The 16,669-nt window shown below is 51.9% G+C and overlaps 6 protein-coding genes across 6 annotated transcripts; 4 read left to right on the forward strand and 2 right to left on the reverse strand.

Annotated features, from left to right (window-relative positions):
* Positions 1-4,627: 4,627 nt before the first annotated feature.
* On the reverse strand, positions 4,628-6,760 carry BU26DRAFT_520687 (uncharacterized protein). The gene is made up of 4 exons (XM_033829344.1): positions 6,714-6,760; positions 6,234-6,478; positions 6,161-6,178; positions 4,628-6,090 (listed from the first exon to the last, which is right to left on the reverse strand). The coding sequence occupies exons 2-4, from the start codon at positions 6,408-6,410 to the stop codon at positions 4,771-4,773; spliced, it is 1,515 nt and encodes a 504-aa protein (XP_033682576.1). The 5' UTR covers positions 6,411-6,478; positions 6,714-6,760; the 3' UTR covers positions 4,628-4,770.
* On the forward strand, positions 6,574-8,273 carry BU26DRAFT_506787 (MFS general substrate transporter; the record flags this gene model as incomplete). Its single annotated transcript, XM_033826950.1, has 3 exons — positions 6,574-7,242; positions 7,288-7,870; positions 7,936-8,273. 3 exons carry the CDS (start codon positions 6,574-6,576, stop codon positions 8,271-8,273), a joined length of 1,590 nt encoding a protein of 529 aa, XP_033682577.1.
* Positions 8,274-9,691: 1,418 nt separating this feature from the next.
* On the forward strand, positions 9,692-11,013 carry BU26DRAFT_429536 (uncharacterized protein; the record flags this gene model as incomplete). The annotated part of the gene is made up of 5 exons (XM_033823835.1): positions 9,692-9,832; positions 9,885-10,096; positions 10,145-10,205; positions 10,259-10,498; positions 10,546-11,013. 5 exons carry the CDS (start codon positions 9,692-9,694, stop codon positions 11,011-11,013), a joined length of 1,122 nt encoding a protein of 373 aa, XP_033682578.1.
* A 1,089-nt stretch (positions 11,014-12,102) lies between these two features.
* On the reverse strand, positions 12,103-12,644 carry BU26DRAFT_552263 (uncharacterized protein; the record flags this gene model as incomplete). Its single annotated transcript, XM_033832146.1, has 1 exon — positions 12,103-12,644. The coding sequence occupies exon 1, from the start codon at positions 12,562-12,564 to the stop codon at positions 12,103-12,105; it is 462 nt and encodes a 153-aa protein (XP_033682579.1). The 5' UTR covers positions 12,565-12,644.
* Positions 12,645-13,400: 756 nt separating this feature from the next.
* On the forward strand, positions 13,401-14,998 carry BU26DRAFT_487191 (PLC-like phosphodiesterase; the record flags this gene model as incomplete). The annotated part of the gene is made up of 1 exon (XM_033825937.1): positions 13,401-14,998. The coding sequence occupies exon 1, from the start codon at positions 13,772-13,774 to the stop codon at positions 14,996-14,998; it is 1,227 nt and encodes a 408-aa protein (XP_033682580.1). The 5' UTR covers positions 13,401-13,771.
* Positions 14,999-15,426: 428 nt separating this feature from the next.
* BU26DRAFT_506791 (uncharacterized protein) lies at positions 15,427-16,350 on the forward strand (the record flags this gene model as incomplete). Its single annotated transcript, XM_033826951.1, has 1 exon — positions 15,427-16,350. One exon carries the CDS (start codon positions 15,427-15,429, stop codon positions 16,348-16,350), a length of 924 nt encoding a protein of 307 aa, XP_033682581.1.
* Positions 16,351-16,669: the final 319 nt, after the last annotated feature.

Consider the following 16,669-nt stretch of genomic DNA (forward strand, 5'->3'; position numbering starts at 1 on the left):
TCAGTATGGTCTGCTCCCAATTTTTAGTCAAGCAAAAGAAAGGATCGTGTGGAGAGTAAGAGGAGAGAGGATCAGGGAGGCTTATATACTCGTCTCCTCGGAAGTCCGCGAACTTATTGGTAATTTCTGCTGGATAAAGGACTCCGGTCCATCACATTGCTTTCGCCAGCCACTTGTCTTGTTCATGCCGTACAATCTTGTCTGTTTTCTAGCCACCACAGCTACCGCCGCTACCACTAGGCGCGCGAGTCCGAATGGGGTAGCAGTTTACGAAGTGTTAATCCCTGCGCTGAGCATGTAGTCATAAGCGGCAGGCTTTTGTGTCTGGCTCGCTGAATTCCGCTTCGGGCCGTGGATTCTGTCCTTCTCGTTTTTAGTCGGAGAATGAACGGATGCCTAGGCACCACGAAAATGATGGCCAAGAGCAGGAAGGAGTCGCAGACAGCGTATCTATAAGTGCTCATACTTTCGTCTTTGTTATCGTGCAGCGTTTCGATTACGCTGCCAAGCATTCAGCGACTGTGGTGTGGGTTCTGGACTGTATCTAAGCTTTCTCACGAGTCCCCGGCGCATTTTAGGGTCGGCATGAGCACTTGTTCGCCGTTGTCTTGATGCAGGCATAAATCCTCCATCTGCATGGTTTTTGCTGGAAGAGCTCGCCGTGCCGGCTATGAGAGTATGTGGCGAATGTTTTAATCCCATGAACTTGGATGGCTGGGCATCTAGCCTCTGTTTTGTGTGGAGTGTGCTTGCATTCGAGCACTCGATCAAGAGTGAATAGGTGGATTGCGGTTTTTTTGTCGGAAGATTCTCCAGACACATTACCTTGGAGTTTGGGTCCTTTTGGTTTCCGCTTCGAATTGTTGGTAACGGTTTTTAGTGCTATCGTCCTCGACTCGTTCCTTAGGACATAGCTTGCCATCGTGTAGGTTTAAGTCGGAGGAAGATTGACCCAGCTGGTGTGGAGAGAAGGAAACTAGGAAGCGCTGTGAGGGTTTTATATCTCGTTGGTCTGGGTTCTCCATGCCTTCGCCATTGACTCTTTTTCGTAGATCTAGAGGTCCTGGAGATGTTGCATTTATCAAAAGATCCGCTGTTCTCTTCCATCTGTTGTTAATGCATCTTCTTAAGGGGCTTTCCAACGAGCCACGTCCACATAGAATGACCGGCTGCTAGGTTTTGAGACTTTCCTCGGAACAGAGCGATGGCGTTATAGTTTCTCAGTTTGTTGATAGCCATGCCGGATTTTACGACAACTTCCACAGGCCATGGCTCATCGCGATATTGCACTTTCGCGCCATGGGGTTTTGCGTTCTGATGTTCAGATGCATGCGCAAGTATGGGTGCATAGCCCAACGAACTTTCTCTCCTCTCTTCCGCCATAGTGCCTCTTGGCCGTAGATTCTAGCGCGAAGTTCTCTCCATTGCGCTTCTGTGCTTGATTTGTAGTTCTTTGGTTTTCATAGATGGTGACGAACCATCATTGTAAACTGCAGCGCGTTTAGACGCGTGAAGGTCACGGATCCTTTTCCGGCCATGGAATAGTTTCGACGGCCTTTTTAGTGGGTTGAGAATATGTTGGGCCTGTGGGGAAGGAAGTGAGAAAATGGAATGGAGTTATATAGTCAACTAGTGACTAGGAGATGGCGGTCCCAAAGACATCGATGGAGATTGCTACTGTTTCTGCAGCTCAACGCTGATATGAATCCCGTTCTTCTCGAGCGCACTCATCGGAGTGTGGAAGTGGATATTCTGAGTCTCCTTTTTCTTTTCTTCAAGATTGGCGCGGAGAGCCGCCCTTCTCGTTCTAGATTTCGATCGCAGATGATTTGTTCACACGCGCCTCCTTAGTTTTGACTGTTAGCCATTTTGTAGGCTAGAGGGAAGCCGGAACATACTCTTGAAGGAAGAGAAGGCCGCCATTCTTAACGAGTATGCTGGATATGGGGCTGCGACGAACTCCCGACCGAGGAAGCATGACCCTGTCATCAGGCCTTTTAGGAAGATTGAGGTCCAAGTCCAGCGGCAAAGGGCAATTTTACTCCCCTCCAGAGCAGTGAAGCGAGGATGTGTGAAGGGAAAGAAGGAGGATGAAGTAGTTTATTTACCCGAGAAACGGTTCCGAAAGACGGATCTTAGAAAAATATGGCCTGCTAGTATACGCGTCTTTGAGAACTCGCGTCATGCTAAGCCCAAATTCTGTTTTGAGTACGCTCATCGAAGGTATTGGATCCAGCTTGGAGATAGCGCGAGATAACGTCCCTCCTCTCGGACAAGGCCCATGCGGCTGGATAGTGAATCTTTTAGACCTTGCAGTCCATATGTCGCTGGTTAGGCCCTTTCGAGGGGAATTCTGAGAGGGAGAATGAACATAGCTTCCAATAATTCTGGAAGAAGCTTAACGTTGGATTTCAACCACACCCGAGCCATATCTCCGGATTCCGGAATGTTTTGGTCCTGCATAGTGGCAGGAGGAGCATTTAAATTGGTATATTTGTACGTGAACCGCGTTGCCCAAGCATACCCATTTGAATGTTGTCGTATCTCTTTATAAAGGCTTCCTTTCGCTCAACTCCATCGTCCGCCATGTCGAGGATCTTGGACTTCCGAGCCTATCACATTGCCTTGTGCATAATTTAGAAGACTCTCAAGAGAAAAACATTGGGAGTTGCATCGTGACATTTCGATAAGGAAGCCTTGCACTCCCTGCACGTACCGTCGAGCGATTTTTGCAGAATCCTCGAGCAAGAGACCATGCGGTGTCTCTTCTTTATTTTTGAGAGGCGAGAGCGCAGAGCCAAACAGAGGCAGACCATTGAACCACACCATTATTTTTTTTAGTCCTCTGCCAAGTTATAGGCAAGGAAGGGTGAAGAGTAAGAACGGAAGATGAATAGGTGTTTATATACTCGTATAGCGTGATCAGGAAACTTCAGATGCTCAAACGAGGAGAAGTGGTTCCGAAATACGGTCCTTCTGCCGCGGCTGTAGTGAAGTAGCGATTCCGAATTAACCAAAGACGCACATAGAATTGGTGGCATACAGTTTAAAAGCCGTTTGCTTGATTCTCCATCCCGAAGAGACCCATCGAAACCGTTTGTGCAGTCTTTTCGTCCTCGACTCCATACCTTGATCGCATTGCGAATTTCGAAGGTCCTCAAGAGGCGACGTGCAACCTGGGAACGCCGAGGTGAAAGTCTATTCCTCAGCCACTGCGGACCCTCCGAGATAGCGCCATTCCTCATTTCTTCTCTCTCTATCCATAAGATTCCCCGACCATGGCTTTTAGTCCTCCCGTTCTAAATCCTTCTTCAGATCGAGCTCTTCCGCCCCATCGAATACAGTTGTTTGAATTTTAAGTACTATCCATGACCGGCGGGTTCTCCACCGCGACATGAGAGCGGATCACAGTGTGCTTTTAGAGCGCGGCCTCGCTGTGAAGTGTAGGGGTTCAGGCAAAGAGTTGGAATATGAGGCTTTATATACTTCAGCGGGTAATCAACCGCTCCACCTGCGACCAGATAGTTCGCGGGACCCGCACTTCTCGTCATACGTCGATCGCAAAAGAGTTTATATCTCTGCCTGTTTTGGTGCCGTCTCTTTTGCGTAGCACCGAACGGGCGCGTCCATGGCCTTCATCATGCGTGCCAAACCTGCTGTTTTGGGGACTCTCTTGGTCATTGCCCGTTTCTGGGCCTCGTCTTCGTAGAGCACGTCGAAGAGATTTTAGTCCATGAATACCGGTTGCTGGTGCTTTTAGACCGCGAGTCCTGCGTTGAGGAATGTTGTAGGGGTCGTAGATACGACTAGCGGAAGGTTTATATAGGAGGACGAGAGAGACGCCCGCAAGTCTACAAGTCTCGTTCCTAATCCACCGCCACAACTGGACTCCATGGTCACTTTCTTATTCTTTTCTGATCGCGTACGGCATGTCCTTTCTGTCAAGTATCTTTGCTAATCCTCTTTATTTTCCAGAAACTTGACGGGCTGCAGTATAGTCCGCTGTGTTCAGTTGCCGGAGACATAATCGCCGACTGAGTCGCATTTTAGACGAGATGCTTCCAGGACCTTTAGCCGTGCATTTGGTGGTTGTTTAATATTTTAGAGCGGCCGATAGGGAAATAGTTGTACCGTAGAGTAGGAGAAAGAACGTGCCCGGAGGAGATTTATATACTCGTGAACCATCTCCCTGGTTCCAAGGGCTCAGCCAACTAGCATGGTGATTTGGCACGAGACTGGCGATGCGAAACAATACGTCCAAGAAGTGATATTCGAGGCTCGGCCGCATCTACCACTTCACCGTCCTAGCGCGGCCGGATCGTGCAGTCGCCATGCAAGCGCGATAACTCCCAGTCTCCTCCATTACTTGGAGATATCGGCGGCTTTTGGCAAGGGCCTGGAGCCTCCACCGAACGGTCTCCATCAGTCGCCTTCTTTGACGCTTTTGCTCCATATCTCATGAGCGTTATGGTTTTAGTCAGCGGAGTATCAGGACAGAGTGCGTAGAGAGTGGGGGGAAGGACAGGCGCGGTATTTATACGAAAGACGAACGAATAGGACGATGCAATACGACATGAGGTGGCAACAGCAATGGTCTTTGCGTATGGTACTGCTTAGTTCTCGACTGTCCATTTCCTCTACAGCTAAGCAGGACTAGTCAACATACCAGCCCAAAGGAGGATGTGTCCTTCGCCCACGAATTGGAAGGGTAAATTGTTTTCCGGCTATCACAGATTAGCAAGCATACGTGGTTGTCTCTGCCAAGTACCCTTAAAAGGACTGCCTAACCTTCGCCAACACACTCGCCTGCCCAATCCCCATATTCTCCCCGATCCATTTCAAACACCGACCCGCGTAGTCCCTCATCTCCTGCGAAATACTCGTCGAATTCACCAGCACGTTGAGTGGATGCAGCAACAGCAGCCCTCCGATCGGTCTCCCGATCTCCATGGGCGATGCATGCATGTGACCCGCGAGATTGGACGTCAAGTGGAAGGGAATAGAGGCCGCAATCCCCTCCGCGAGAGCTTCGGCTTGGGAAGCGTATCCGGCAGTTCGCTGTTCCTGAGCAGGAAGGCGTTCACCTAGGCGCTGCTCGCATGTAACGACGATGTCGAGAATCATGAGATGTGTTTTGCGATATGTGTTCCAAACAGCAGCGACGTACAAGTCAAAGTACGCGTCCACCGGACCAGGGCAAACCGGAACTGCGCTCTTTGCCGCCTGTATAGACTCGAAGAAGCCAATACGGGAAGGAAGCCACGTATTCGGCTGACTCTCTGACCACGACGTGAAATAAAGGTCCAACTCTTCTGCCTCAATTTCCAATTCTCGTAGGCTCGATACTGATGCTGACGGATCGGCAAACAGAGCAAGAGAGCGCGACCACAAAGGGTGCACTTTAATAAGTATCCTGTCGAGCGATACCACGGAGTGATTCGACACCGGCGCGCACAGGACGCCGGGACTCTCTGAAGGCTCGAGGGGCTTCCGCAGGATGAGAGGGTCGCTCATTTGGAAGAGTTCAGTTGCGGCGCGGAGATTCAAGGGTGGGTTGGCGGAAGAGAGGATGGCGGTTATGCCTTTGACGTGGACGCTGCAGTAGCCGGAGTCAGTGTCAGAGCAGACTATTAGTTCGTAGATGCCCAGGAGCACAATGAGAATTAATGAGCGGATTGATAGGTGAGAAGATGCTGTCAGTTGCGCGCGCAGAGATTGTAGGAGGCCGTTGTAGAGGGTGTGGGCGGCGGACAGCGTTTGCTTCGTCCGAGCAAGGGATATGATGCGCATGGCGAGAGCTAGATCGGATGATGGGCCGGCGGCTGCAATGAGCCCATCGAGGCCATCGAGGAAGCCGCGCGATATTGTTCTGTCTGTGGACCGTACGGTAAAGTCATCGAGGAATGCCTTGATATCGGGATCTTCCGGTTGGTCATCCTTTAGATCACTCAAGTCCGTCCGGGGAAAGCGAGCAGCATGCACTTCCGCCGGACTGACGCGCTGTGGCGGAGCATGATAGCGAAAGACGATATCGGTCTCGTCTTTATAGCCTAAACATGCGATGTTCGCGTTTCTGCACCTGGTGCAGGTCTGCAGAATTCCGTAAGCAACGCCGTTACCGTGGCTTGCAGTACATGCGCGCGGAAAGCTAACCACTTACAGGACGCGACAGATCGCACTGTGGACGGGAATTGCATAAGCAGTGAACAGGCATGTCAGGATATAGACGTTACCTTCTTCCGCCTCCGTTTGCATGTCCCACATGCTCTTGAGGGGCCATAATTGACCATGACAAATGAAGTAGTTTTTGCGTGACAGCGGGAAAGGCGTCCTTGCGAGATTGCAAACGTGGAAGGGAAGGTGAGAAGGTCGGCGGACATAGCTTGGGCGAAACGGACTTTAGCATCCATGAACGCGCTAGAGTGGACATGGCTAGCGTTGAGCGCCGCGCAACGCTAACCGTGTTGATGATTTTGCTCTGCACGGATATGTTAGCTATCATACCTGTATATATAGACTGCTTCGCAAACATGTGTATGCTCCAAGCCCTATTCGCTCCCCTACACTCCAACGATGCTCGAAATATTCAGAGACTCGCCTGTTGGCACCGTCCTTCGTCTCTTGACGAAGAATCGCACCGCCCCATACCCAGAGCAGCTCCCAACCTTCGAGCTACTATCACACATGCGGGCCAAAGAAGAGCAAATACCTACGCCGGATTCCATCTCGACGAACGGCACCGCTGATGCCACTGTCGTCGTAGACTGGTACAGCGCCGACGACCAGGACAATCCCCACAACTGGAGTACCCTGAAGAAGACCTGGGTCAGCTTTCTCCTCTTGATTTACAGCTTCTCCGCATACATCGGATCCTCCATCTACACTTCAAGCATTCCGTCCGTCGTCCAGAAATTTGGGGTCAGCGAGATAGCTGCGTCGTTGGGGCTGTCCCTATACGTCCTCGCATACAGCATCGGGCCCCTGATATGGACTCCGCTTTCCGAGATCCCGGCTGTTGGACGAAACCCGCAGTATATCATTACATATATGCTTTTTGTGGTCCTGTGCGTTCCCACAGCGCTGGTCGACAATTTCGCGGGGTTGCTCGTGTTGAGATTTTTGTTGGGGCTCATGTGCAGTCCGTGTTTGGCGACTGCTGGGGCGAGCTATGCGGACTTCTTTGGGGCACGAGTACTGCCATATGTCATTGCGTTGTGGGGTGGTGGTGCAACGCTTGGCCCTGTACGTCCTTCAACTCCACCTCTTTCTACCACTGACTGAGAACAGGCTCTGGGCCCACTGGTTGGTGGCTTTGCAGTACAAGAAGAGAACTGGCGATGGCCTGCCTGGGAGCTTCTGTGGCTGGCAGGCCCGACCTGTATTGCTATGTTCCTCTCTCTGCCCGAAACATCAACCGATGCGATTCTTCATCATCGCGCCAAACGACTTCGACGAGCTACTGGTCGTGAAATGTTCAAGTCACGCTCCGAGATCAGACAGGCGCAGATGAGACCTGGGCAGATCGCTTTCGACGCGCTGATAAAGCCATGGGAGATAAATGCGTTGGATCCGGCGCTGCTCTTTACGACGGTATACATCGCTATCACGTACGGGATATACTACTCGTTTTTTGAGTCATTTCCAATAGTATTCCAGGGGGTATATGGATTCGACCTTGGCGAGCTTGGACTCGCATTTCTCGCTGTTCTGGCAGGCCTCCTCACGGCTATGGTGGCGTATATGGCATACTTCTATTTCGTGGCTGACCCAAGGTTTGCAAAGATGGAGCCGGGGTCCATCACCCCGGAGATGCGCCTAGTTCCAGGTCTCTTCGCGTCCTTTTGCATTCCGGTCGGGCTGTTTCTCTTCGGTAAGCTCAATACGCCGACCTACACAGTCGCTAGTCAAAAGCTGACGTTGTTCTCCTCCACACAGCTTGGACCGCGCGTCCTTCTATCCATTGGCTTGTCAGTCTTCTCGGCGTCGCTATCAGCATGTTCGGCATCTTCATCATCACCCAATGCATCTTCATCTACCTCCCGTTCACATACGCGCAATACACCGGCTCCCTTTTCGCGGCTAACGGGTTCGCGCGCGGCGCCTTCGCATCGGGCGCAATTCTCTTTGCTAGGCCGATGTTCGATACATTGGGTGTGGACGGTGGCGTTTCGTTGCTAGCCGGGTTGACCGTGCTCTGTGTGGTTGGCATTTATCTGATCTATTTCTATGGAGCAACATTGCGGAAGAAGAGTCGATTTGCGGTATCGTGGTAGTGCTCGTAAAGACGGCGAGTCAGGCAAATAGAGGTTGGTGGTGGACGAAGACGGCAAATGTCGGAAGGCGCCATCGGACCGACGCCTTAGTCAGCAGCTCCGGGGCGGAAGACGTCGGAAGCTGGCCTGGGCCTCGTGGCCGCCACCACCAACTGCACCTCGGCACTTCCAGAAAACTCCTCGCCTCGGGGCGCATAATGTCAGGGCGCACTCCTCCTGATTGTCGTGCGATAGTACGAAGCACCGTAGATTGTATCTGTACAATAGTGCGGCCGCCTTGATGCGAGTGTCAGCAACCTCTGAGCACTTCTCCTCACTCTGAGCGCCGCGAACCTCTCTTCATCTAATCAATTTCAAATCTTTCCTTGACAGTTCTAGGGGCATTGCTTGCCGCTTGCCGTTCAGATGTCTCCTGTCCATGGCAAGTTGCAGGGAGACTTCCCGTCGAGTCAGGGACCTGCTTGACTAGTCGCTAGCGTTCGCGGCATTGCTTGAGACGATCATGAATAGTCGACCCACTCGTTCTCACGACGATCAATCATGTTCGCGAAAGCACATTGCGATCGCAGGCGATGTCGCTTCGCAGGAGCCATTGGTCTGCAACAAGCGAAAAGAGTCCAGGAACGGCCCTGTCGGCACCGAGACTTTCTGCGACTCGTAAAAATCAACCTGGCCTGTAAGTGGCTGGGGACTTCTTAACTTGCCTCTCTTCCGTTTCAGACATATCTCTCCGTGAAGGCGCTCCGATCCGAGATTTATCAACGCGTATAAGGACGAACGGCTTGTACGGAAAAGGCAGGTTAGTCCCCAACACGGCTTCGCTAGACCTTTTACCCGCCTTATAGTCGCGAGACTGTCGCAGGAGTCCCACCGACTTGTCACCGAGCCCAAAATAAAAATCGCAAAATCGGATCTGCCAACCCCTAGGGACTTCCACGTGTGATTTACAGCAGTGTACCCTCCAAGTGGGAGCTTCGATCGCTCTGTCGTCTACTCCACACACACAGAGTGACAACACAAGCTATTCCTGGCTTTTGCTCTGACATCCAACGACTACACGCAATATCCTGGAAGCTTCACCGAGCTATTTGACATCTACAGAGCCCCGCAGTCGACGATCGTCCGCATCCGCAGCACAGTCAAGAGTTTCCGCAGCGGTTTCGCTAAGATCACCCTTGGGCGTCAAGGTTGTGCAACGAGCGGGACGATCTTCAGAGCCATAACCCAACGCGGCTTCGAATGCTTGCCTAAGCGCCTTGAACGACGTTATCTGTATCGCGGACACTATTCTACTGTGTATTGCTGGTTGATGCCAATCCAAGCGCGGGAAGGCGCACCGACATCGTCCTTACGCAACTCTCGGTCTTCGATGCTTTCGTCGGCTTAATTAAGCACAACCTACAACGTACAGGATGGCGATGTCCCCCCTCGAACCTGAGTCTGGTATCTGGTACGCGCTATGTTGGCTGGTACTCATCACCCGACTTGCCTCGAGGAGAATACACCGAGGAGCATGGAAGCATCTTCAATTGGACGACTACCTCATTGTTGCGGCGATGGTAGGAGCTCTCCCCTAATACGCGTAAAGCGGAACGTTAATAGGAGCCTCAGGCCACCGACACAATAGTCATGGCAGTCATGCACGTAATCGTCAATACGAGTAGCAACCTAATTGCTCCGGGAGATGACGTATCTCAATTCTCCCAGCAGGAGATTGATTCCCGGATCTATGGCTCCAAGCTCGTTCTTGTCGTCGAGCAGATGCAGATTGTTACCATCTGGCTCGTGAAGACATGTTTTCTCTTAATGTACAGCCGCATGACGTAAGTATCCAAGCCTGCCTCGCTGAGCGTCACTAATTCAATCCCTAGGTTGCTATTACCACAGCATAAGATTGTGCTGGTTGTAGCCATATACGTCGCACTGGGGTTTGTAAGTTTGATGCCGTGCACAATGTCATGGTATCTATCTAATCGTGATCTTAGGTCATCATGGAGGTTCTCTATCTCGGAGTGTGGTGCCGTCCGTTCAACCAATACTGGGCAGTCCCGACGTCGTCCCTCCAATGTTCTGCGGCAACGAACCACTTGATCACAAATGCCGTTCTCAATATCTCCTCAGATTTGATGATCATCTCCATTCCAATACCCCTCCTCTTCAAGGTGAAGCTACCAAAGAAGAACAAGGCAGTCTTATGCGGAATATTTTTGATTGGAACCTTCACGGTAAGCAGTATCAACTCATCATCCCGATTATCCCTAACCCAGATTAGATCGTCGCTGCCGTCCTCAACAAGTACTATTCCTTCAGGTTCCCCTTCGGCAGCGAATGGACCGTCTGGTACCTGCGCGAATCCTACACCGCCATCCTCTGCGCCAACCTGCCCCTCACCTACCCGCTCATCCAACGCATATTCCGGCTCAGAAACTGGAGCTATAATTCCTACGATAGGTCCGGCCACGTCCGCACCAATTCCCACCCTCTCTCCGGCACACGATCCGGCATCAGGACGCATACCACGATCACAATAACGAACTCGAAGGTCTCGCCAGCGCCGAACATATACACGAGGGATTTGAGAAGGACGGAGAGCGAGGAGGAGATCTACCAGGGCAGTGGGACCTTGACGGGTGGTGGTCAGGGGTTTATTACGAGTGCGATTGAGATGGGCGAGTTTGAGAAGAAGGAGCACAGTGTCTCGACGAGTGCTAGTGCGAGGAGTAGCGGGGATAGGCGGTAGAGCTGCGTGCATGCGTCATGAGTGTACTGTCGCTATCGTTCAGTGGCATTCGCACTGTAATGTATTTCTCTGTAATGTCGCCCAGCGCTGCCCACCTAGACGTCGGTGGTGACGAGCTTGAGCTATCGCGGATACTGGTGTAGAACATCGACGCGAGAATCGAGCCATTCTAGAGCCCACCCGGGGACAGTCTCCGTTATCACGTGACAATGTCGAAGCCTTCCACCTACGAGACCTCACCGAACCCTATGAACATCGATCGGTGCCTGTGGCCTCAGAGATGGAAGTCGATATATCCGCGACCGCCATTCCGATTATGACGCTTGAGACGACATCTTTACCTAGATAGACTTGGCTCGCGCTTCGCTGTCGATGAGCTTCCGTTTAGCAGCACTGCGAAGCTCCAGTCCATCATGGAGGAGAGACGTATAAGTAGGGCGACTCATTCCATTCTATCTGTGTACTATTGATCGTTCATCGTTCAAAGAACATTTCAATATCCTAGTCCTCCAGCAACTTCATGGCAGTTCCTCTAAGTCACAGCAGTTCTCCAAGTATAGGGGAAGCGGACAGAGGAGTTGTGTGCCTTTTTTAATCCGTACTGTGTGACCACCATCCTCGCAGAACAGTTTGGAGAGGATTACTCTTCCACCCACTCTTTCCAGCTCTCTTTGTCTATGGGTTCGCAAACCTTTTCTCCGTCCCGAACATTCCACAAATGCGTCACTCCCTGCGGAAACCATTTCAGGACAGAATCAACGCCAAGCTTAGTATCTGCACGCGGACCGGCGAGCCGGCCAGCCAAGCCAATTTGAACTTGCGTATGTCTGTAATGCCATCGGTTGATATCCCACAGATCAACTATCATCTGCAAAGTGGCTCGCAAATCATCGATGCACGGTGTTCCAATGACCATTTGGGCGAGGCGTGGCCTGTTGCGGCTAGCGGCATAAAGGAGCTGGTGCGCGGCTTGGAGGACGAATTTGTAGAGGGCATTTTCCACACCCTGGCCCGCAGTTTCGGAATGTATGCGGGTGAAATGAACGCCACATGCAGTTACATTAGAACCGGGCGGGGCCGCCAGGTTGATCAGGGGTCGTTGCCTGAGTAAGCGTGAACTCTTTCCAAGTCAGCGTAAAGCTGTAGAGGGTTGTCAGGGTGCCACTTATCTTCAATCTGGTCACGCGTTACGGCATCTTTTCCTTCGGCTAAAGCAATCTCAAGCGACCCGGTAATCACCTTAAAGATATCCTCGACGGCGGTGAGACGGCTGCAATTGGATGCAGCAGATATGATCCTCGGCGGAGACTCTAGTATATACTTCCGGGCGATGGTCTCAATGACAGGGCGCGCTTCTTCGTTGACTAATTTGTTGACCCGAAGGATGGATAGGCAGACCGACTTGGTGATCAGGGTTATTGTTGAGGCATAATCCTGAGGTGGAGTTCCGGTTCGAATCCTGTCGTTCTTGACTCGACGCGGCAGTCGCTCGTACACCATGACACGCAGCTCCGTGGGGAGGTCGAGGAAGCGAAATGGTTGTGGCTCCATGGTAGAGTTCTTCAGCTAATAGGTAATTCGAATTGACTTGATAGCGTATGGCGGTGTGCGGGAGTTTACGAAGATATGAATGTTGCCCATCGATCGTTTTATATATTCGTCGATTCATCCTGGGGAAAGCTTTATGAGTTATAGGATTGTAGTGTTGAATCGAATTTCTAGCGTCTCATGGTCCGCTTCATGGACCATTCACCGGACAACTGTGAATGAACCGCGAATTGGGCTACTGTCAAAGTTCATTTCCTTTGAATATGGCTGCCCTTGTATTCTTATACCAGGACAAGCCATGAGCCCGGCATTCAGAGTAGCACCTCGAAATTGACTAGGAAGGCTACTGGAATTGACCGAGACGTCATCAACGTGATGGACGGTGAGGTCGCGGTGAACGGCTCCGACTTCCTTGCCCGCTTTGAAGTGGCAGATTTTCTGTCTATAAAAGCGATGGGAAGACAGTTCGTGTGCGAAGGGTGGGTGCGTAAGCATCCGGGAAGAGTGTCAGTGGTTATGCCAGGTGTTACTGGAGGGAGTGCTGACCCGATCTAGATCCGACTTCGGCTACTGTTCGGATCTAACTAATCCAATACCTCTGTTCTCAACAACCCAACGATAACCTCTCGCCTACACATCGCTATAGCGCCAGGCGTCAATAGGGCATTTATTGTCACAAAGATTTGCCAAAGAGCATCTTCACCTCGATCGTATTTACTCTTGAGTCTACTCTCGAGTCTAAACACGCTCATACCGCCACCCTAGCTTCCCTCTGCTGTGCATGACGCAACCCCAAGAACTCACTCTTGCACCTTCCGTTTACTCAATGCTAAGCTTGTGGCCGCAGGTCCATCAGCAAAGATATAAGATATTCACCTCTTATCGAGAGATTATCGTCCTGCCATTCGACAACGTGCACTTGGCATCTCGGCAAGCTAACCTCATCCTGCGTTGCAGTTCGTATCTCAAGTCTCTAGCCCTGCACGACGTCAACTTCGTTTACGGTCCCAAGAGCTGTCATCCCGAGAACACCTACACGTGCAGGAGCTATGGAGCTTCCCTGGTCGCGTTCCTGGTAGCTGGGAGAGCTCTAGGCCGACGCGTGGAGAATAAGTAGGATGACAGCCCAGGGCACTGCGGCTCGTGCTGCAGGAACGATACCTTCCAGATCCCCAACCTTTGAGCACGACGCTCTTGTCAAGCTTTTACGATGCGCTCTTTCCTCGCGTTGACGGTGCTTATCGGCCTGGCTTCCGCCGCCGTGGTGCCCAAGAGCAGCTACGGCAATGGGTATGGAAAGCTCAACGTCCAGCTCGGACCGCGCCCTTTCTATCTTGTCGACAACATGGACGAAGGGCCATTGAAGAAGAAGCTGCAGAGCTGCTCAGAAGGCCCGTTCAAGCCCTCCGAATTTGTCTTCGCGCACCGCGGCGCGCCGCTTCAATTCCCCGAACATACGAAGGAAAGCTACACGGCCGCGCGAAGAGAAGGAGCTGGTGTTATCGAGTGCGACGTCGCTTTTACTAAGGACAAGAAACTCGTGTGCCGCCATGCACAGTGCGATCTGCACACCACGACCAACATCCTGAACCGCACCGACTTGGCCGCGAAATGCACGACCCCGTTCACACCTGCGGCGAACGGGGAGCCGGCGACGGCAAAGTGCTGTACGAGCGATATCACTATGGAGGAGTTTAAATCCCTGTGCGGCAAAATGGATGGCTTCAATCCTAACGCGACGACCGTTGAAGAATACATGGACGGCACACCATATTTCCGCACCGATTTGTACGCTACGTGCGGCACCGTGATGACGCATGATGAGTACATCGGCCTTGTCAACAGCTGGAGCTTGAAGTTCACGCCCGAACTGAAGACACCCGAGGTAGATATGCCTTTCGACGGCTACACGCAGGAGCAGTACGCGCAGGACATGATCAATGCTTATAAGAAGGCCGGTATCAAGCCCAGCCGTGTCTGGCCGCAGTCATTTCTTCCAGATGACATCTTTTACTGGATCAAGAACGAGCCCGCCTTTGGAAAGCAAGCTGTTTATCTCGATGAGCGCGTCGACACCGAAGAAGGCTACATCAACGCGACTGCGAGCCTTCCCGAGCTCGCCAAGAAGGGTGTCAAGATTGTAGCGCCTGCATTCTTCGCTCTCACCAAGCTCGATGCCAGCGGAAAGATTATACCCTCTGAGTATGCTATCGCGGCGAAGAAGGCCAAGCTGGACATTGTGACATGGAGCTTTGAGCGATCGGGATGGCTAAACCATGGAGGCGACTATTATTACCAGTATGTCGCCGATGCTGTCAATAACGACGGCGATATGTATACCGTTCTGGATGTTCTCGCCAAGCAAGTTGGGATCAAAGCCATGTTCTCAGATTGGCCGGCTACGGTAACGTACTACGCCAGCTGCTTCAATTTGTAGGAGCGCCGGATATGGCAACCTAGCTGCACAATCTCGAAAGGGTCTTGTATATACTCAATATACAATACATGTATACTTAATGTCTTACATCCATACAATGTCTTACATTCGCTAACAAGCTAGTAGAACTCTCTTTTCGCACTAATTTCCAGGACGTCCTCCGTGCCTCCATTGTACTCACAAATTCAAGAACACGCATGAGTCCTCGTTGACCAGCATTGTGGGCTCATTGAGCGAATTGAACCACCGTAAGATGTCTCGTTTTGACATTCACCGCTATACCTTCGTTTCAGTACAGTGGAACCAACGTGCACTTTCAATGCCGCTCTGACGGCCACAGCTCCCTTTACACTCCGCTATATTATACCCATAGCGTTCTCTCAATCTCATCTCCCTCCAAGCCAAACGCTAAACAGCGTCCAACCGCCATGGCACCCGGCGCTCCTCCTACCGACATCCGCGCGCTCCCGGGCCTCCTCTCGAAAATGAACACCAGCACCCTTCCCATCTCCTCCATCCCATGCGAAGACATGCGCTGCAACACTTGCTGGCGCGACTATGGCGAGAAAAACGACCCCGCCGACCCTCACGAAGTCGTCTGCCAGCCTGTTCGGATCCTGCCCTGCAAGCATCTCGTAGGCTCCGAATGCCTTGCTCGGCTCGTTCGCGACGGTCGATTGGCCTGTACGCTATGCCGCCAGCCCATTCGCAAGACCTCGCCAGTGCCGCGGTGGGTCAACTGGCTGCTGGAAATGGAAAACGATCTTTCGCCCACGTGCTGGATAGAAAGCGCGCGGGAGGAGTTAATTAACACTTGTGGGACGCAGTCGGAACACATATGGCGCTTCGATGCGCTGAATGCAGGCTTGCTTGAGGGTACACTCACAATTGCCGATGGCGTCGAGCTCTGGTTGTACTACATCTACGACCCGCTCTTCCTTCACTTCGAAGAAATCGGCAAGTTTCTCACCATGCTGCTTCCCTTTGCGATCCTTGAATGGTTCCTCCCCCACTTGCCTGACACGTGGGCCTTCCCGAAGTATCTGGCCTACCTGTCTGGCATGGACGCCGGATTGTGTGTTCCCATCCTGAACACCATCGCTCTGTTTCCTATTTTGATCGTCGTCTCCATACACTTTCAGGAATTCGCGCAGGGTCCGAATCGGCGTCAGCTGAAGATGGTGCTCTGGAATGTGCCGCTTGCGTTCTTTGTCCAGAATCTGACGCAAGTGGTGCCGGTTTGGCTTGCGGTTGCGGCGATGACGGTGCCGCTTGGGGTGCTGATGGCTGTCCTGGGCATTCTGATTTGTTTGGGGATCATGGCGGAGCGTCCCGCTCTGCATAGGATGTAGGAACGGCGATCTTGTATGGTGAAGTTAAGGACGAGATGAGGTACACGCATTATGATGCACGTTTATTCTCCCTTGTGGGATCGATTTCGGAGTTCAAGATGAGACGACCTTCCAATTTAGAGCGGCTGAGGAGACTTGGAGGACCTTCGTTCACCTTCTGTCCTAGCTACCAGACATGACTACATACTCAATTCCAAGGAGATTCGTGGTGAGTATCACCACCATTGCGCTTGCGCACGATTCAATAAATTCATGATTCTAGGACAACAATCTGCCTCCCTATTTCGCGATTTCTTCGTCCTTTCCTTTCCTACAGAAC

Source organism: Trematosphaeria pertusa (assembly GCF_010094035.1).
Source record: "Trematosphaeria pertusa strain CBS 122368 unplaced genomic scaffold BU26scaffold_9, whole genome shotgun sequence".
Lineage (NCBI taxonomy): Eukaryota > Fungi > Ascomycota > Dothideomycetes > Pleosporales > Trematosphaeriaceae > Trematosphaeria > Trematosphaeria pertusa.

Excerpts from the sequence above, each read along its gene's own strand:
- BU26DRAFT_520687 (XM_033829344.1), bottom strand. The coding sequence starts at position 6,410 with ATGGATGCTAAAGTCCGTTTCGCCCAAGCTATGTCCGCCGACCTTCTC.